General features: G+C 34.9%; 1 protein-coding gene and 1 non-coding gene across 3 annotated transcripts in view; one reads left to right on the forward strand and one right to left on the reverse strand.

Moving 5' to 3' along the window:
• The window catches only part of robo3 (roundabout 3), a 54,986-nt gene that overhangs the window by 4,709 nt on the left and 28,750 nt on the right, over nt 1-21,527 (reverse strand). For both annotated transcript variants that reach the window (XR_010334586.1, XM_008199151.3), the window contains exons 2-3: nt 14,017-14,337; nt 1,665-1,943 (exon numbers count right to left, since the gene is read on the reverse strand). Coding sequence is in view for 1 of the 2 variants with exons in the window: in XM_008199151.3 (XP_008197373.1) it covers nt 1,665-1,943; nt 14,017-14,337 (600 nt within the window). In the remaining variant the exon portion in view is untranslated. The remainder of the gene's footprint in view (nt 1-1,664; nt 1,944-14,016; nt 14,338-21,527) is intronic.
• On the forward strand, nt 6,937-7,008 carry TRNAP-AGG (transfer RNA proline (anticodon AGG)). Its single transcript has one exon. It is a non-coding gene; the product is annotated as a tRNA-Pro (tRNA).

The raw sequence follows: 21,527 nt of genomic DNA on the forward strand, positions 1-21,527 counted from the left end.
TTTTTGATGTTTGATTTTTTCAATTTTCGTCGCAATTTTTGTCGATTTTGGGTACCCGGAACATTTCTCGAGCAATAGCTCCGGAACTATTAGAGATAACCCCATGAAGTGTATTATCGTTGGAAAGCTCTTTAAATCATCTATTTTTTTCAAAAAAGATTTTTGTTCTTCGACTAATAGTTTTCGAGCAAATTGCTGCTAAATGCAAAAGTTGGTAAAATTTTAAAAAATTCATAACTAAAAAACTATTGGGAATTTGGCAATTTTCTCGATGCCAATCGATTCCCCGGATCATTTTGCATAGGTATGGATAAAACAGTTCCACTTTTTACAATAGTTTAGCCGTAAATGAGAAAATAAAAAAAAATAAAAAAAAGTTAACCCCCCCCCTTAAAATCAGTCAATTTTTAAAGTGTCTCAAAATCAAATAAAACCGATTCTATCTTATAGAGTTTGATGTGCTCTTTCCGATCTAAAAATGCGTTTTCTCCTAGCTCTTTTAGTTTGGCCGTAATCGGCGTTTGAAAATTGAAAAATTTTTTGCGAGATATCGCCTTGAGTCCTATGCCATTTTGTAGAGTTTTTTATTCCGGTTATCCTCCATTTTTCCGTTTCTCGATATCTTTAATAGTTTCGCCGTAATTGGCGATTGAAAATTGAAAAAAAGTGAAAATGGAAACTTTTTTTGCGTTTTTCTCGGAAACTGTAAGACTTAGAGCAACGAGCAAAAAACCATCAGATAGCGCTTAATTTTATCTATTTTTTCGTCCAAACCCGGAGCCGCTCCGGGCAACGGTTCCGGCTACAGAGCGATCAAAGTTTTTCACTAAAAAAATTCATAAAAAAAAAACTAAAAGTCGTAGAGCATTGCGGTTTGTTCGATTGAATTCTACGGCTCATTTTACATATTATATCAATTTTTCACAAGAATTAAAAATTTTAAATTTTTTGCCTAAATTTAGGGTAGCCATTTGACATAGTGAAAAATTTTATTCATTAAAAAATTCATAACTCGAAAACTAAAAGTCGTAGAGCAATGCGGTTTGTTCCATTGGATTCAGCGGTTCATTTTCTGTATTATACCAACTTTTCATGAGATTTAAAATTTTCAATTTTTTTGCTCAAATTTCCTGAGTAATAAATACACTTACCTTCAAAGAGATGAAAAAAAAATTTTTTTAAACTCACTCCAGCAAATTTTTATGGACTTCTACATGTCTTAACAACCCACAAAAGTTGTTAAAAGTCTATAAAAAGTCAAAATGTTCGATTTTTTGATGTTTGATTTTTTTAATTTTCGTCGCAGTTTTTGTCGGTTTTGGGTACCCGGAACATTTCTCGAGCAATAGCTCCGGAACTATTAGAGATAACCCCATGAAGTGTATTATCGTTGGAAAGCTCTTTAAATTATCTATTTTTTCCAAAAAAGATCATTGTTCTCCGACTAATAGTTTTGGAGCAAATTGCTGCTAAATGCAAAAATTGGTAAAATTTTAAAAAAATTCATAACTAAAAAACTACTGGGAATTTGTCGATTCTCTCGACGCCAGTTGATTCCCCGGATCATTTTACATAAGCTAGAGTTAAAATAGTTTCCTTTTTTTAACAAAAAAATTGTAAAATTGTCTTTATATCTCATTTTGCAAATAAAGTATTAATCGTACCATAGACTTTCAATATCGCCACTGCCGACTCCCTCACACCCGCTGTGTTCTTGGCCACACACTGATATCGCCCATCATCCGATGGTTTGGTGTCTGTGATGGCGAGATTCGACCCATCGACCAGTTTCAGCCTCCCTTCCACCTCCAGCGTGTGCCCATCCTTTCGCCAGAAGACCTGGGGCTCGGGTGTGCCCCTTGGAGGCGCACATTCCATCACGATATCCTCTCCTGCTGCCACCCTGGTGCTCTGGGGCTCCAGTCTGAATTCGTCTCGTAAAACTGCAACAATCGGTCAATTTTAAGCAATTTGGTGGATGGGACCGTCCGGAAATTGCAATTCCAATGAATCAACAGTTTTCATTTCCCGTCTTGGCGATTTTTCGATTAAAATTTGCGCGATAATTGAATTGTCGTGATATTCGTTGGAGCGGATTGGCAATTACCTCTAAAAATTAAGGCCGAGATTAAAGTGCAACCCTTATGGGGGCTGTCAAACAAAAAGTAAGACGTTTACCGGGGAAATTGCTCCGTTGGGGGTTCATATATGTGTTGGTGTTTTACATAAATACTGATAAGAGAGGAAAGTTTTTGGAGGGCGGAGGCTCAAGGGGCGGCTGGTCCCCTGACTTGCATGTATCAATATGTACAACACAACGCTATATTATTAGGCTAATATGCATACAGAGTCTGATGACCATATCAATCAAAGCCAGGATACAGACAGGACCGAATATTGATGCTATTGGCAGCCTAAGTGAGTTTTGCTACACAGACAGGCCGTAAGTAATTGGATTGCGTCCTATACATTAACCCAAAATAAAGCCATAAAGGGATTAATAAAAATGCGCTGAATTTTAGCAGCGTTATGCAAACAAATTCAATCGGGGGAGCTCCAGAGTTTCATTTTCTCAATTTAATTATTGGTTTTTGCGGTTTTTTGCTAACTTTAATAGTTTCCCCGTAATCGGCATTGAAAAATTGAAGAAAGTGGAAAATTAAAAATTTAAATTTTTTTGCCTAAAGTTAGGGTAGCAATTTTCCATAGTGGAAAATTTATTCAACAAAAAATTCATAACTCAAAAATTAAAAGTCGTAGAGCAGTGCGGTTTGTTCCATTGGATTCAGCGGCTTTTTTTCTCTATTATACTAATTTTTCACGCAATTTAAAATTTTCATTTTTTTTTGCTCAAATTTCCTGAGTAATACAACTTGCCTTCAAAGAGATGAAAAAAAAATTTTTTTAAACTCACTCCAGCAAATTTTTATGAACTTCTATATGTCTTAACAACCCACTAAAGTTGTTAAAAGTCCACAAAAAATCCATATGTTCAATTTTTTGATTTTTGATTTTTTCAATTTTCGTCGCAGTTTTTGTCGGTTTTGGGTACCCGGAACATTTCTCGAGCAATAGCTCCGGAACTATTAGAGATAACCCCATGAAGTGTATTATCGTTGGAAAGCTCTTTAAATTATCTATTTTTTTCAAAAAAGATTATTGTTCTCCGACTAATAGTTTTCGAGCAAATTGCTGATAAATGCAAAAATTGGTAAAATTTTAAAAAATTCATAACTAAAAAACTATTGGGAATTTGGCAATTTTCTCGATGCCAATCGATTCCCCGGATCATTTTGCATAGGTGTGGATCAAAACAGTTCCACTTTTTACAATAGTTTAGCCGTAAATGAGAAAATAAAAAAAATTAAAAAAAAGTTAACACCCCCCCCTTAAAATCGGTCAATTTTTAAAGTGTCTCAAAATCAAATGAAACCTATTCTATCTTATAGATTTTGATGTGCTCTTTACGATCGAACAAACCGTCTTCTTCTAGCTCTTTTACTTTGGCCGTATTCGGCGTTTGAAAATTGAAAATTTTTTTGCGAGATATCGCCTTGAGTTCTATGCCATTTTGTAGAGTTTTTTATTCCGGTTATCCTCCATTTTTCCGTTTCTCGATATCTTTAATAGTTTCGCCGTAATTGGCGATTGAAAATTGAAAAAAAGTGAAAATGGAAACCTTTTTTCGCGTTTTTCTCGGAAACTGTAAGACTTAGAGCAACGAACAAAAAACCATCTGATAGCGCTTAATTTTATCTATTTTTTCGTCTAAACCCGGAGCCGCTCCGGGCAACGGTTCCGGCTACAGAAGCGATCAAAGTTTTGCACTAAAAAAATTCATAAATAAAAAACTAAAAGTCGTAGAGCATTGCGGTTTGTTCGGTTGAATTCTACGGCTCATTTTACATATTACATCAATTTTTCACAAGAATTAAAAATTTAAAATTTTTTGCCTAAATTTAGGGTAGCCATTTGTCATAGTGAAAAATTTTATTTATTAAAAAAATTCATAACTCGAAAACTAAAAGTCATAGAGCAGTGCGGTTTGTTCCATTGGATTCAGCGGCTTTTTGTCTCTATTATACTAATTTTTTACGCAATTTAAAATTTTCAATTTTTTTGCTCAAATTCAAAAAGGTGAAAAAATTATTTTTTTTAAACTCATCCTGCCATAGTTTTTTTGACTTATATATGCCTTTACATTCCTGTAGAGTTGTTAAAAGTTTAAAAAGCCTTTTTTAATAGGTATTATAGTTGAATTAGTTCATGTTTCCAGCTAAATAACGCCATTATCACAATAATAAAACGGGGCAAACAGTCAGGTAGTCGTGCCCTTGCCCGAATTCGGTATAAATTTGATTGAATCGTCGTGCATTCCTGCGAAAATTCCTTCTCCCAGTATCATTGCGTAATTGGATAAAGGCTAACGTCGTTATCCTGCGCCTCCAGTCCCATTTTTTATTGGTGTCAGCTGTTGTTCTTTGTTATGATTCGCATTAGCTTTATCAAATTTAACGTCAGAGCTCGTTAGGAGGTCAAAAATTTTGTAAAAAAATTCGTGGGAAGAAACAAGTCACATAAACAAATGGCAGTTGTTTAGACAGGCGACCCTTTCTCATTTCACGCTCCATTCCGAGCTCGCAACACAACAACAAGAGTGAATATTAATAAACCTGATTGAAAGAGAGGCATAGACACCTCCCTCGAACACAATATAAATGCAAAGTAAACGCACTTTGGAAAAAACTGAAATTAAACTCGAGCCAATCAAACCGCCCCAGATGCTTTTGTTCAAAAATTTATTCATGTTGGACAAGATATTCCAATCAATTGATTTAAGTGCGTTTTCGTGATTCGAACGTGTAATTGTCGAGATCAATAAAACTCATCTGCGAGAGGAATTTATTTTCGGGGAATTTCATTAATCCCTTTGCCACCGTGTGTTTGATTGCGAGCGCAAAAGGCCAAACGCCAACAAACAAATCTGCATTTTTAACAAAGGGCACATATATACCCTTTCATTTTTTTTATTGGAAAAAAAATCTTGGTAAAAGTAATATTTTCAAAGGAAATCACACTATTTATTGAATAAATTCGTCAGTTTAGCGTTGTAAAGACATTTGTCAAAATGGTGACTCAAAATTTTGCACCATTTGAGAGATAATTTACTTCTAATTTTAAAAATAATAGTAAATATAATAGGAAAAAAATAAGAAAAAAAATAAAAAACTGATTATTTTGGATAAAAAAGAGTCAGATAATAACGAAAACAATTATTATAAACTTTTATTTACTAATTCGACGGATTTGCAAAAATATAACGCAAAATTGATAATTCTAAGCGATAGTTTTTTGGGCACCGTCGCATATTTATCAAAACGCTGGGAATACGGTTGATGATACAAGAAAAGTGTAAAGGACAAAGTTGTAGAGAATTAAATTTTCTATAAAAAAGTCCGCGACACCATATTTCTATCTTCTACAGTTTAGCTATAAATTAACTTTGCGTTCTTGACCACCGGTAAAATGAAACGAATCCGTCGCTTGAGCGTCTTTGAACGTCTTTAGGGCCTAAACCGTTGAAGATAAAAATATGGTCTCGCGGACTTTTTTAAAGCAAATTTAATTCTCTACAACTTTCTTCTTTACTTTTTTCTTGTATCTTTAACCGTATTGGCAGAGACGAGGCGCAAATTTTAATATTTTTTTTCTCATGTTTCTTATAATAGTTTTAATTGTTCTCACTCTATTTAGAGTACAAAGCTCAATGTTTCTGCATTTTTTTTCGAGTAATTAGTATATTACTCAAAGCGCCCTGATTTTTACTCTATCGTACTATTTTTTGGGTACCGCAAATCCTCCGATTAGTCCTCCTAACTTATAGTCCTCCGTAGTCTGTTCATTTAAGAATATTATCGTTTGTTGGATTTTTTTTCAAATTTAAAGCGCTTTATCGTGCAGGTGATGGATGTGTGTCTGAAGTCTAATTTATTAATCCCGTCAAAAATCCGGCTTTTCGCGTGTGAAAATTTAAAAATCGTTCGTTGCTTATTTAGTTCGGATCGATTTATCCCATCACGAAACCTTTCAAAATGTCGTTTCACATGAAACGCCATATCTCCAACAGGAGGCTATTTGTTCTCTTCCAAACATATAAACAGAAAATAATTTATTTTATCCATTGCGTGCCACAACAAAACAAAAAATAAATCGTTCGTTAACCCAACGGGAGCCCTTTGTGACTCACACTACTTGTTTTGATTCGAAATGGCTGTTTAAGCCGGAAAAACTCAGTTGGCAGCGCTGTTCATTCTCCCCGTTACACGCGTACCAACTTAATTACGGCATAAAACGCAAACTTGATAGTTGGAATTGCACTCAATATGGACCCTCTTTTGCAAACATCTGCTCAAAGATCGAAGATAAAGCGGACGTGAGCAGCCTCCGGTTAAAGCGCCAAATTTAAACGTGACATTCAAGGAGTATTCCTCGGAAACTTTATTTAGATGTTTCACGCTTTTACGACATGAATTTGATAAAGGACGCCCGGCTGGCGTGATTTATGCAGGCCACGGGCCTCACGTTTGATAAATTTTATTCACTGTATTGCTGGTTGCCTACACCAGGCGCATCTGCACAATAACTCGCCTCAATAAAAAATCACCAATTTAACGATGTGATTTATATTACAATAATTTCAACGAAATGAGCTCATAATTTGCGATTTGTTACCCAAATAATAATAATTTACATAAAAATAGTATTATTTATAGGTCTCGACTGGTTATTTTTAGGCGAAATTTAGTACGTTTTGTGGGATAATTACATCCGATTTTAATTAATTACGAGTAATTACAATTTGATTGATTGATTAATCGGGGTCATTGATGGACAACCAACTATTGAATTGTGTGATGAGCGAAAGTTTTAGTAGCTGGCTCGTTGGTCTAGGGGTATGATTTCCGCTTAGGGTGCGGGAGGTCCCGGGTTCAAATCCCGGACGAGCCCACACTTTTTTTTCATTTTTTTTTGCACTAAATCACAGTTTTTTCCCTTTTTTCACTTTAAATAGCCTCATTTGCGTCACGCGACATTTCCCGTGATAAAATCTTGTTTATATTCGAGTGAGACAATTACGCACCTGTTGTGGCATTTCCCTTTCTCATGTCGAGACTTCTTACTTTGAAACGAAATTACGTCGAAAGTCTGTAAACTATGATAATCGCATAAACGTCTAGAAATAGCTGGGGGCTGATAGCGATAAAAGTACAAGGGAATTAGCATAGCGAAGGCCTCTGTTCTGTTTTCATTGAATTAATTACTTGTTTAGACAAGTCTAACAAAACAGTGCGGTTTATTGCCCCACCTCGTGTTCGAAACAATTTTTAAATAATGCATTATTCATAAATTCGCGTTTTTTTGAGTGAAATAATTTCGCTGGTTATGCAACCAATGATGCGTGTCGTGTTGGTTGCATAATCGCGACTTAATCAATAGAGGTGAAACAGGATACACCTCTATTAGTCTAGCTGAAAATGTCCCGAGTCAGCGTTTTTTCGCCCAAGGTTCCCTCCAGCCACTTATAATATTAAATTATATTCGGGGAGACATAAATCCGGCGATTTTTAGTTTTTATTAAGTCTGGTGATTTATTACTTAATCATTATAAATCATAAAAATTCGATTCGAGCACACGTTATTAACCAAATTAATGATCAATCCTCGCCAAATATTTGCTTTGTGCAAGCGGCGAGATTCCAGTTATCGAAGCAAAAGCTATTGGTTTATGCTAAATAAATATTTTCCTAGCTGACTGGCTAAAGTTTAATATCGCTGTTTTTTGCGAGGGTGGACACCTAAAACTAACAGAAATTTGCACAGTCAGGGTGTGTTATCCAGCACAGGGTGCCCACATTTCCTCCAAATAATCAGATTAATGTAATAGCGCTACGTTTCGATATTTATGAAAAAAAGCGTAATCCCTTGTATTTCGCCCAACAATGGAACGTGGAGATCTCATTACCCGATAAAGGGGCTTAGACGGGCAGACATTTTATAAAGGATCCGATATAAATTAAAAAAGGACACATCTCGAAGATCAAATGGTCTTAAGAGAGGGCAAAAACAAACAAAATCTATCTGGAAAGATGGCTAGGTTTGTGAAATATCCCTCGAGGACTCCACCTCTCTAAATAAGAAGCGGCCAATGATTAAATAGATAGAAAAACAAAAGTGACCGTCAAAGGAAGATTGGAGTCGTTACGAAAACCCAAACGTATTTTCTTAAACAACATCGGGTGCTGCTGGACGATGAGATTCGAATTTCGCGCCAAATGCCGGGGTAATAAACGCTGGGGGGTGTTTTCGCGGTGAATATTGAGTTGTAAGTTCGAGTTTAATGAAATAGAAAATAGGGGTTGAGGGTGGGAAGGTTTTCAAGGGAAGTTGGACATGCATTTAAATTGTGAGCTGGTTGGGTTCGAGAGAAATGTTTGAATAGAAAGTGTTTTTTATTGATTTTTTGGCTTATTCTCCACAATTTTTGCTTTAAAAACGTACTAATAAAGCGCAAAAATTCAAAAACGTTATTTTTGAAATTCTTCAACTCGGTTTATTTATGTAGGATTTTTTCAAAAATTGTAAAGATAACGCATTTTTCGACCAAAGTTTGTCATTTTTCAGCTTATTTTGGCACAAAATTGAACGAAATCCAGTAAAACATTTAAAGTTAAAACACATTACGATTCATTTCAGCCTAATTATTTGACTTAGTTTCAATAAAATTTTGCTAAGATTTTCGTTTGTGATTAAAACACGTTTTAAACATTCAAAAATTGGCAATTTTCGACATTTTGGTGATTTTTTTGTTTTGTTTTAACGACGTCATTTTTAGACCTAAAATTTTAACTCAAAATCAACCCGAATTTCGTCAAAATCCTGTAGATTTTGTAGTTTTTCGGTTTATTTTGACGAAATCTCCCTTAAAAATGGGCTAAACCACATATATTTTAATCTATCTTGTAATTTTTTATCTAGTTCCGTGATTTCTTATCTAAATTTGGAATAATTGTTCAAAAACTTCAGGTTAAAATAACACCGATTTAAGAACAATTGGCTGATTTTTCAGTCTGTTTTTCGCAAAATTATGCGTTTCTGGCTAAAATTTTGGATTTAATTTTGGGATTTTTTGATCTCTTCCAGCGAAATCTCGAGAAAAAATTTTAGCTTTAAAACCTCGTGCTTAAATGCTCTAGATATTCAGAAATAACATTACTTTTGACCAAAATGGTTCTATAAAATGTTCTTGAATCTAAATGAATCTGACTGAACTAATTTAATAGCAATTTTTTTCTAAAAAAATTATAGTTTCTATCTTAAAAACGTGTTTCGAAATCGAAAATCGAAGAATTCGCACAATTTTTAGTTTGGTTTAATGAAATTTTGGTTTGTTTTTGACAAAATTTTGAGTGTGAATTGCTTTACTGGCTATTAATCGTATTAAACATTCGGAAAAAGAATGTTTTATTCGATTAAATTTAGCGATTTTTTACTCTGTTTCAAATAGGTGTTTATTTGTTGGAAAAAATGTCTAAACAACACATTTTTCGAAAAAACTGTGTAGTTTTTTGGCATATTTGGCAAAATAAAGTTCAAAAGCACAAAAAATCGCGCGAAATAAGATAAAATAACATCAATTTGACTCAAATTGCTTAATTTTCAGCAAATATATCGTTCTGACCACAAAAAATTGTGTAAACTTTTACGAATGAGAGAGATAATACAATGTAGTCTAAGTTTTTGGAACTTTACGGTTTACTTTTAACGAAATTTTATTGCGAAATAACTGCGAAGAAAACAAGACTGGACTTAACTTGGTCGGTTTTCTTTAGCAAAATGTCGTAAAAAAATATTTTTAAACACAATTTTTTTTGGAAAATTTTTCTTTAATTGTTCAAAAACAAGTAAAATAAGCTGAATTGAGCTAGTTTTGACCTAATTTAATAATTTTTTAGCGAGGAGGAGAAAATGGTAAGGACAGCACCATTTAAACCAATAACAAAATTATGTGTTTTTCGTATTTAAATCAACTGAAGCGATTACAATACCACCAATGTGACTTGTTGTGATGGATTTTAGGCCTTTTCGACCAAATTTTGTAAAATAAACGTGAATTATTTGAAATTAAAGAAAAAAATAAACATTGTAAAAAATGGTGGATGCGCCGGGTCAAAATTTTAAAAATTATTTTTATGGTTTTTTGGATTAAATAAACGTTAAGCGACCTTAAAATAATCTTTATTTTAGTTAATTCTACAGTTCTGAAATCATTCCCGTCTGTTAGAACCCGAAATAATGAAATGCCGTATCATTTTTACAACAAAATTTAAAATGATAAATGAGCGTCATTCCGGGCTTGATCCTTTGCCTCACGTACGACTATCATCCACAATTATTACAAACGTCAATTCCGGAGTCGCGTCCCGGAAATCCCGATAACCGGAGTCGACTTTGCCCGCCCACCTAATCGAATTTGTTTAAAAAATGTGCGGTTTCGCCCCCATTTGGATCCGGCCGCCGGATTAATCCGGGCGTTGTTTCCCCGAAAGGGGTGTTTCTTGGTCTGTGAAAGGGCATTCTTAATTTCCGGAGTATCGGTGGGCGAACCGGATGCATATAAAGTGCATCTAATTCCCGGGTATTGAGAGGGCGTCTTTGTTACAGCGTCTCGAGATCGAAGTCGGGCAACAATGGCGAGCACATAGCATGAAATTGGGTGTTTTATATTCACGAAGGTGTCACTCATAATAAGCGTTGTTTATCTTGGCCGATTTGCATGAAAATTGCGCCGTAACGACTTTGACAGGTATCGGGCCATTAGACAAGACAATGGGAAAAAACGTCTGTTTGCCGCACGAAGGCCTGCTTTAGCCTTTTGGTGGCTGCTGTACAAACAGCGAATGTAAATAAGACTCCGACGATGTTGTCATTTCATCTCGGGAGGCCTTGCCTGCCCCCGGACGTTTTATCTTGCCGCTCGCAAAGACAGCGTCTTGATAATTTATTAATGGGTGTTTTAATTAAATGCGCGATAGTTTGGAGACTGTTACGATTTGTTTTTATCAATTCGTTGGCTTGCAAACATTTGCTCAGTTTAGGGATGTTTGTCGAGCCCCGGCCGAAGCACTCAATACCAAAGATTAAAGCTAAATAGAGTCAACAAAGTGGTATTTATGCTACGTCGTTAAATAATGGAGGGGACCTGCGAACGTCAACAAAGCCACACGTGACTTTTCCGAAAACGCCACAATTACGGCAAAAAGCAGTTTTTTCGAAAGTTTGAATTATTACTCTTGTGTTTACTTTACGACTTTAGATGAGACAATGAAAAAGTTTCGATAAGTTAAAATAACAGAAAATAAATTGAAAATTTGACACCAGCTTTATGTAACACTAAACTAAACCGCTGCATTCATAATCATTTCATTAAAAGTTTGGCACAAAGGACGTTACTATCAGGTCGCGGTTTGTTTATAACTGCAAATTAAATTTAGACAGCTTTGGCGAAAACAACCATTTATTTGGTTGAAGAAATAAATGCGAACTGGAAATTTTTTAGATACGATTCAACTTTGTACGTTTTTTAGCTTCAAAATTTCGGAACTTTAGTTAATTCCAAGTTTTTTCGGATTTTTCTCCAAAATTTTAGCACCATTTATTTTTTTACCTTAAAATTTTGTTTTTCATCTTTCTGAATTAGTTGTCGCTCTTGGTTATGATTTTTTTCTTTAGCGAGTGATCTCTAAATTTTAACTTACCTTATTTTCGAGATCAAATTTTTTAGTCGACTTTTGAATTTTTCAGATTTTTTTTAAGTATGATTTGCGATCACAATTGTAATAATTTTAATATGAGTAGTTTGCTGAAATTTTCAATAATTTTTACTTCTATATTTACAAATGAAATATTTTTTTTTTGTTTTTTTTATTTTTTTGTCTTAGTTTTCTAATTTAGCTGCTTTGATTCAGGGTTTGTCTATTTTCCAGGTTTGTTTAGAACTTTCACGAATTTGAATTCATTTTTCGCATGTTTTTTGTTTTTTTTTTATTATTCTTATACCTTACTTGTTTATGTCGTTTATCGGTCTTTTACTATTTTTAAAGACAATTTTTTGAAGCCGTCCTGACTTTTTGCTCCAGCTTGTTTTTATACACATTTCAGCTTTAAAGATTTGTAATTTTCCAAGTTTGTTTTCTAAGATTTTCGAATTTTCTCCAAAATTTTACATTTATTTCGGTTAAGTTCCCACATATACCTGAAAGTATTTAAAACAGTAGATTCGATGGTTTTTATTTTTATTAAAGAATGTTTAGGTTTTCAAGTTTAGAATTCTTCTGCTTCAAATTTTTATATTTTTTTCACGTTTTTTTTGATGTTTCATTAGTCTTCAAATTGTAGTATACAAAAAAGTTTTGGTTTTTCAATCATCCAATGTGTTCAATCCCAAGTTTTCGTATTGTTGTAGTTTTCACTTACCTATTTCTTTCTTTTTTATCTTGTTATCAGCCCGATTAATTTATTTTGTTATTTTCAAATCCAGTTTCTTCGTGTGTGTTATGATTTTTTTGATCTAGTTTTGCTTGAATATATAGCTATAGCTAATAGCTTAAAATATTTTTAAAAAATTTAGCTTGCGATGCTTGTATTTTTCTAGCTTCAAATTTAATTTTCCACATTTTGAATTGGTTGTCTTGTTTTGGTTTGCTGAAGTTTTTAGAAATTTGTAATTGTCTTTCATTTTAGTTTCAAAATTTTATTTCATTGAGGAATTAAATTCTTAGACTTGACTCATTTTATTTAAATTTTCAAACTGTTTTTTAAATTTGCTTGTTTTAATTTAAAATTACTCCTTTTCCAGCAGATACGATAATTTTAATTTTTGTTTGGAATTTTTTGCAAAATATAATTTTTAAATTCATTATTTTAGTATTATTTTCTTATTTCAGATTTTCTATATTTTTCAGGTTTTTTCAGGTTATTCAAAATTTTGTTTTTTTATTTTTTATCTCGTTATGATGTTTTGGTTCAGCTTTGCACGAATAGTTTTAAAAAATTCGTAATTCTCGAACTTTTTTTTCGGATTTTCTTATTTTTGTTTCAAATTTAGTTTGTTGTCCTTTTTCCTTTGTCACTTCAGATTTTTATAAAATAAGTTCAAATTTTTGATTTATTTCATTGATAATTTTAAATTATTTGACTTGGTTCACGTGTATTTTCTGATTCTTGACTTGATTTCCATCCAAAACCTTGTCCTTTCCGCCCTTGTTGGGCAAATAGTAGATCGCATGAACCGTTAGTGACTTGCCCTTTGTGTTGGATAAGATATCAGTGGATGTAAATCGTTTTAATAGGGGCCAGTACCAAATAGGGGCGTCCCGGTCGAAATCTCCACCTGAAGGAGCATCCAATCGATTGGTTTCATTCCCGCGTGTGATGAATATTGAATGTCCGTTGACGTTTTAACGTAATTAACTACCAACTGATGCATAATTAAAAGCTCGCTCGCTACTATTTGCCCATTTTTGCTGGATTTTGTTTGATTAAATCACTTTTAATTACCTGTCCGTTGTTTGTTTTATTAATTGAGCTAAAATCGCACGAGAAAAACGAGAGAGCGGGGCCGTTTCAATTAGCCTCCCTTCGATTCGTGAAGGCCGCTTTGTCCCCATTATCATCGATATTCATCTTTGCCGCAATGGAAGCGACTAATAGCATAAATCGGATGACGTTAAAGTGGTTTGTTTTTGGGGAAGCACATCCGATCAGAGCACGGCGCTCATTATTTCTCAGCCGCACGCTAATGGCGTCCATTTATTTGGCTACACGCATCAAGTCCATTTTTCACCCGCAATTTACGCGCCGGGACGGCCTCAAACCGCCACAAAGTGTGGTCCTTCGAGCCGGATCCGCGGATCCGGCTCGGAGGACCAAACTTTGTATATTAAACAATTTTCTCACCTGCGACAGTAAGGGTGGCATTCCTGCTCCTAGCCTTCCCCAGAGCATTGCTAGCCTCGCACCAGTACACCCCAGCATCACTTTCCTTCCTGCTCTGTACCACCCTTAAAAAGAACAAATTCCCTGCTGGTAGCAGCACCCGATGCGATCTAGCGTCCTGTGGCGCCGTTCTCAACGTCATTCCATCTTTAAACCACGTGATGGTCGGTTCCGGTTCACCGGAAGCGTGACAATTGAGAGTGGCAGGTTCGTGTCGGGCCACTGTCGTATCTACAGGGTGTTCGGTGATTCGAGGTGGTTGTTGGCTGGCATGGTGGTAGGCTGTGTGGAAAAAAAAATGGTTAGTTTGACGGTAATAAGGTGGATTAGGTTAAGCTGAGAGATCAGCTAGCTAATCGGCTGCTGGACGCGATAGCCGATGATATTTCAGACGGAAGGGTCGTCCGTGCAGGATTAGGGCCGCAGTCTATTTTACAGACTTAGGAATCTAATCTGGACGACGACAATTTACGGCAAGATGGGGAAAAAAGGGACAAGTGGGGTAATTACGAGTATCATGTGACATTAAACGAGGAGAAAAAATTACAAAAGTTTCGCTAAATTCTAGATTTTGTGCGCTTGAGTTGTTCTACCACCAAATAAATCTGTAAATGTGTGAATCTATAAATCTATAAATCTATAAATCTATAAATCTATAAATCTATAAATCTATAAATCTATAAATCTATAAATCTATAAATCTATAAATCTATAAATCTATAAATCTATAAATCTATAAATCTATAAATCTATAAATCTATAAATCTATAAATCTATAAATCTATAAATATTTAAAACTGAATTCTAAAACTCCAAAAAAATTAAATCAACGCTTAAAACCGAATATTATTGATTAAAACTGGCATCTGGAGCTTCAAATCCTCGAAATTACAGCTTTGAACTGTAGCATCATGAATTTCCAACAAATGCAGACATAAAAGAGACTTGTTGGGCATCTAATAACCAGCCAACAGTTGTATAAAATTACCGCTGAGTAAAATTTTGTGTAGCCTCAAACTCTCCACACAACAATTAGTTCGCCAATGGCCATTCGGCCCTTAGTTCACTAACAATTTTGAAATAATCATTGTTAAAGGGAGTCTGAAAAACGCTGAAATAAATAATTCGTAACCGGTTGTTACAATGTTGGCAGCGTTTTACGAGGATAATTACAGGAAGAGCGTTGAGTGTTGGGAACAGAAGGTTATACAGTCTGGCAAGTCGGGCGTCGTTGAGAGTCCTTGGCGCCGAGACGCCATGAAACATTGGGGCACTAACAGCCCTCCAGCTGTTTATTGCTTCGGAAACAACCTTAGATGCCGCCATTGCGACAGATACAATATCTGGATGCGAAAGTTGTTACATTGTTTTGGGATTTTTTTCACTTGGCAATAAAATAACTTTTTATTAGTTCCTAATTCGAGAGAAATGTCGTTAGGAGATGATACATCTCCCCTGTTTCTCCCATCTAGTGTTTATTTCTCAATCACCTCGGCCAATATCTCCAAGACATTTGTCATAGCTCGTGGACATTCCAATAATCGGTTCGGCTTTGTGATTTACTGCCTGGAAATATTTCAGTTGTTAATCGAAACTAAAGTTGGATTTATGTAAGAAATAACTCTTCCGGTGCGGTCGTCGCTTTGTTATTCATTTCGGTTACGAGATTAAATTTGAATTTATCAAATGCAAGTCTCGAAGGCGACGTTAATTCTGCAATGCGACGTTTCGGCCATTTTTCAATGGAAAATACGTGACGTTTTGGAAAACACCATTCGAACGTTATTTGATTTAGAGTAACATGTCAGTAACAGTCTTTTGATCCATGAACCAGTTGTAAACAAGTCCATTTCGTTGCAGATTACATTACTGATATCTGCGAACGATAAAATGAATGTCCGCTCCAAATATTCATTCTTTTCCGCGATTTCAGACGAGATTCAATCTGCCGAGCGCAAATCTAATACAAGAAATAACCATAAATTCCATAGTTTTGAGCAATTGATTTACTCGGTTTGGCTTTTCCTTTTCATCAAAAAATCACCGTACGATACCTCATCTCCTCTTCCGATGATTCTTCGATTGAAAGAGCACTGTTTTGCTTTTTCAAGTACATTTATCGTTTTTACAATACATATTAGGACTAAAATCTATAGATTTATAGATTTGATTTATAGATTTATAGATTTATAGATTTATAGATTTATAGATTTATAGATTTATAGATTTATAGATTTATAGATTTATAGATTTATAGATTTATAGATTTATAGATTTATAGATTTATAGATTTATAGATTTATAGATTTATAGATTTATAGATTTATAGATTTATAGATTTATAGATTTATAGATTTATAGATTTATAGATTTATAGATTTATAGATTTATATTTATTTGTTGTGATTTCACAATGGTACAGTCGAAATGTTTGAAAATGATTTTATAGACATGTTTCTTTGTCTCTGTCACCCTCTGTCAAATCGCGCGATATCCGTGCGATTTCTAATGCGAAGCCCTATATTAGTTTAATTAAAACGTACAATAGAGACAATGCTTTATTATTCATTGTATTGTGAGTACAGGAATACCAACCCACGCTTGTCTAGACTAGAATTCCCCCGACACCATTCCCAATTTGTCGTAGAAGGGGTTAAAAACGTCCAGGTGTAATTAAGTCCCTCCACCAGTCCATCATTTCGATTTAGTAATCTATTACACTGGTTAATATTTTAATTAAAATCCGGTGTAGAAATATTGAAATTCCGCCGTCCTCCGGCTTGTTATAAAACTGTTATTTTTTGGCCGAGTGAAAAATTCCGGCGTGCCTCTTCCATACCTGGGGAGTGAACAGATATTTGATTAAAACATTCCCGGAATTTTCCGATTCGGTTCAATCGGCGTATGTATTGCGAATAGCTAATGTTTCCCATCGAATAGTTGGACGAAACTTTGCGCTGCAAATCGTCGGAAATCGTGCAGATATGGGTATAAATCAAGTGAAAAATGGTATCATTCCAACATTAGTTTCGCGAACTTTGCCAGTAAACAAGAAAGTGTAAAATAAATGGACGCTTTTTAATTTTCGCCGCAAAAGTAACGTGAGCTACATCGGGAATTACAAGACAAGATCGAAGCGAAATAAAGCAACTAATAACACGAAGGCAATTATTCTTCACTCGAGGATGGAATCTCGCTCCGGATCATGACAGTACTAGGAAATTGTTGATGAGATTTCTAATTACTTGCAAGTGCTGTTTGCTCCACTTATCGGAACAAGGATTATTGCGAATTATTACTCTAGCACGTCGAAAAACTCAATAACAAAAACTTGGAATAAGAAAAAACTGAAACATCAAAATCTGGGCCCAGTTTTGGTAAATTCCAGTTAAACTACGGATATTTAAGGGTTAGGATACGAAACGAAGTACAAATAAAATGTTCCCGTCCTCGCCAGAGAGCGCAGTTGTTCCATTACCGCTTACTGTTTTGAGAAAAAATGACTGTATTTGTATAACGGTTAACACACAGCAAACAAAAAAATACAGGCAGATAGAGCATTAAATTCTCAATAGTAATACATAAATATGATGCAAAAAATTTATCGTAAACTATGTTTAAAAAAATTTCAAACTTTTACCAATTTGCACTTTGCCCCATATTTTTCAAAACGCTGCAAATACGGTTAAAGATGCACGAAAAATGTTGGGGAGAAAGTTGTAGAGAATTAAATTTTCTACAAAAAAGTCCGCGAGACCATATTTTTATCTTCAACCATTTAGGCCCTAAAGTCGTTTAAAGCGCTCAAGCGACGGATTTGCTTCATTTTGCCGGTGGTCAAGTATTGTAAATTTAATTTATACATAAACCGTTGAAGATGGAAACATGGTGTCGGACTTTTTTGTAGAAAATTTAATTCTCTACAACTTTGTTGCTTACACTTTTTTTGTATCTTCAACCGTATTAGCAGCGTACGCAAAAATATAAGGTGGAACGCAAATTGATAATTCTCAGCGAAAATTTTGGCGCACCGTCGCATATTTATCAAAACGCTGGGAATACGGTTGAAGATACAGAAAAAGTGTAAGAAACAAAATTGTAGAGAATTGAATTTCCTATAAAAAAGTCCGCGACACCATATTTCTATCTTCTACGGTTTAGGTATAAATTAACTTTCTGTGCTTGACCACTGGTAAAATGAAACGAATCCGTCACTTCAGCGTCTTTGAACGTCTTTAAGGCCTAAACCGTTGACGATAGAAATATGCTCTCGCGGACTTTTTTAAAGAAAATTTAATTCTCTACAACTTTCTTCTTTACATTTTTCTTGTATCTTTAACCGTATTCGCAGCGTCTTGAAAAATATGGGACAAAGCGCAAATTTTTTTCTCATGTTTCTTATGAAAACTTTAAGACTTCAGTTTTTCTCAGTCTGTTAAGAGTGCAAAGCTCAATATTTCTGCCTGTTTTCCAAGTAACTAACGAAATGTAAGAATTTAAATTAATTTAAAACAATTTGGACGCTCGAAGTGCTCTTATTTTTACCCTACTGTACTATTTTTTGGGTTCGTTTCGCCTCCTAGCTCATAGTCCTCCGTATACTAAACATAGAAAAGTATAAAACAAACTCGCAACAGCAGAAGTTATTGTTTTATCAATTCGCGCTAAAAGAAACACATTTTCCGGTAAAAAGCCACTCTAGAAGTGGAAAAACAAGGGTGAAAATGGACACAAAAAGCTTTAATCCATCATGAAATTTTCGAAACAACTCTGATTGTATTTTAACTTCTGGACTAGTTTTTGGGAGTTAAAAAAAATCACAAATGATTAGAAATTATTCAGCTGAAGCAGTTGGTAGTCGCCGTCCGTTCCGGCAAATTTAATGTTTCCTTTAGGTGTAAATCCCCCGATTTTTGTTTCGAATCTCAAATCCCGCATCTATAAGTTATGCCACCTTAGCGAATAAAGCCGGAAGAGCGCGTTCCGCATGAAAAATATTCGCATATTAAGATGATATCTGTGGAAACCGATACAGATAGGGGAGAGTGTGGCGTTCCATGAATGCAAAGTAGGGTCTCAGCGATGGCCGTATTGCGTTTGATATTGTAATTAGTTTCGACCTGTGCAACATTTCGGTGGTTGTAAAAAGGAAAACGACCGGAGATGAATGTGTCGAGTGCGAACGCCCGATAGGAGACATAAAATACAAGGATTATCATTGGACAGCTTCGCTTCGGTGACCCCTGCTGTTGTTTTATTAAATTGATCAGAGGGGAAACTTTCCCGAGGTGTGAAAGAACACTGTTTTAATTCGAATAATTATCAAATATTGAAAAAGTTCGGTCCCGAGACGGATCCAATTCACCGCTCGAGTTTATTTAACTTATCTCTCGAACAATTAATTTGGAGCTAACGTCGAGTTGTGCCGTTTAAATGAGACTCTTCAATGCCATTGAAGGCACGCAGGGCCCTATTCAGAGGAGAAAATGCTGAGGAAACATATGTAACGCCTGAGGCGTTTTCGTTCTCCAGATTTCCTTATTTCCCGTTAGAATTGTCTCGAGCTAGATTGATTTATTTATGCATTTGCAAGACTGGAAAATTCTGAGACTGTTTAAGGTCGCATCATTAAATTTATCAGATGGAATGGAACTGTCTGGACGAGGATATATTTCAACGTTTAGTCCCTTCCAAATCGTAAATTAGTTAACGGAGAGCTGAGATTGCAGCTTCGGATAGATCAGATTCGTGTTTCTCGCTCTAATGCAACTTCAATTTTTGATCCCGAAAGGGGTGCAACGAAAAGGAACTTTTGCCGTGCATTTTTAATTAAAGTGCAAGATTTGTTCTTTAAAAAAGGTTTTTAATGTTCACTAAGATAAATTATCCCGGCGCATCCACCATTTTTCCACACAGCTTGTTAGAGAATGGTGTGGTAAAAATTTGAAGATAGATAGAAAATGGCAAAACAAATTGATTAAGTAAAATTTTTGTATATCAAAAATGCATAGTTTTCGAAAAATTCGTTCTGAACTTATGAGAACATTTTGAGAACCGCTGAACTAGACTCATAAAAATTATTGACAAAACGGCAGAGGTAAATTTTCTTGGTTTATTCCGTAATTCTTTTATTTAAATTTGTATTTTGTTTAAGAAAAAAAATAATTGTTAATAAACTACCCTACACCACACAGTGGCTCTCATCATATGGGTTAATAAAAAGTTTTAAGAAAATAATATAAGGGTAACTTATTTTTCGCTCTAATGCAACTCTAATGCAACGAAAACGAACTTTCGCCATGCATTTTTAATTAAACTGTGAGACTTGAAATTAAAAAGAATTGCTTTCAATAATTTTTAAAAATAATAAATGTTGAAACTTAGTACCAGTCATACTATTATTACATTTCTTTAATTTGCCACATTTATAATGTAATAAAAACTGTATTAAAAAAATATTATCCCGGCGCATCCACCATTTTTCAACTGGCTGTTTTGTTTAAAGGCCACATTGGATGCACTGCAAATTTTAATAATGACAGTCATCTGAAAATTTGCATGATTTTACTGCATTTTTGGATTACTCGAGTTATTTTTGTTCTATATCCAAGTTTAGTCGTTTTCGAACTAGTTACGGTTTTTTGAAAATTTCCGGACTTGCAAAAGCTGATAAGTTATCCATGCATTTGCCTCCATAATTTTATTATCAAAAAATGAGATGGCCTTGGTAGGGTCCTGTCCACCAATGAGCGGCTACTTTTGGGGGGTGGGGGAGCCATGATTATAATGGACGCGTGAGGGGAAGCGCATTTTTTTCAGGTGCGTTTCGTAAATAATGCACTTCTTTCGCCCCTTTTTCTTTGAAGGTGCGTTGTTTCCGCGTCCCTTTCGCTTTTAAAGCAACAAAGAAGCCGAATCAATCCACGGGTGGGCGGCACTTCCGTTGAAAAATATGCGATCCGAGCATTCGATATAACACATTCAATTTAAACTTCTGGCGAAACTTTTATGTTTGTTGGGTGGAAATTGGAAAAATTAAGAGAGCAGTGGTTGTTACCCCTTTTATTGGGAAAGAAGAGAAGAAAAAATTGGAATTGAGTTTTGGGCTTGGCAGATTGAAAAATTAAGCCGAAACTGAAGCGTTGACCGTGCAAATTAAATCAAAGAGGGAAGACGCATGACAATCTATTCCAATTCCTTGGGTAATGCTGTTAGAGGAGCAATCTAAGAGTGGAGTGCGTATGGGGCGTTATTCGATTTTGGTTTCTCTCTTAATTTAAATGAAAACCGGGATAATTACAGCGATCGACTCGGCTGGATATTAATTAAAGCGACGGTCGTCTATTAATGTAAATATCACAGTAAATTCGCATTATTAAAGCAGTTTAGGTAATTTAAACGAACTGGAAGCTTCTGCTTGTAAAAGGAAAAAGGCGACGGCGCTCACTCGCTTTACTCGTGTAATTTACGTG

This window comes from Tribolium castaneum, chromosome 6, assembly GCF_031307605.1.
Source record: "Tribolium castaneum strain GA2 chromosome 6, icTriCast1.1, whole genome shotgun sequence".
In the NCBI taxonomy this organism is placed as follows: Eukaryota; Metazoa; Arthropoda; class Insecta; order Coleoptera; family Tenebrionidae; genus Tribolium; species Tribolium castaneum.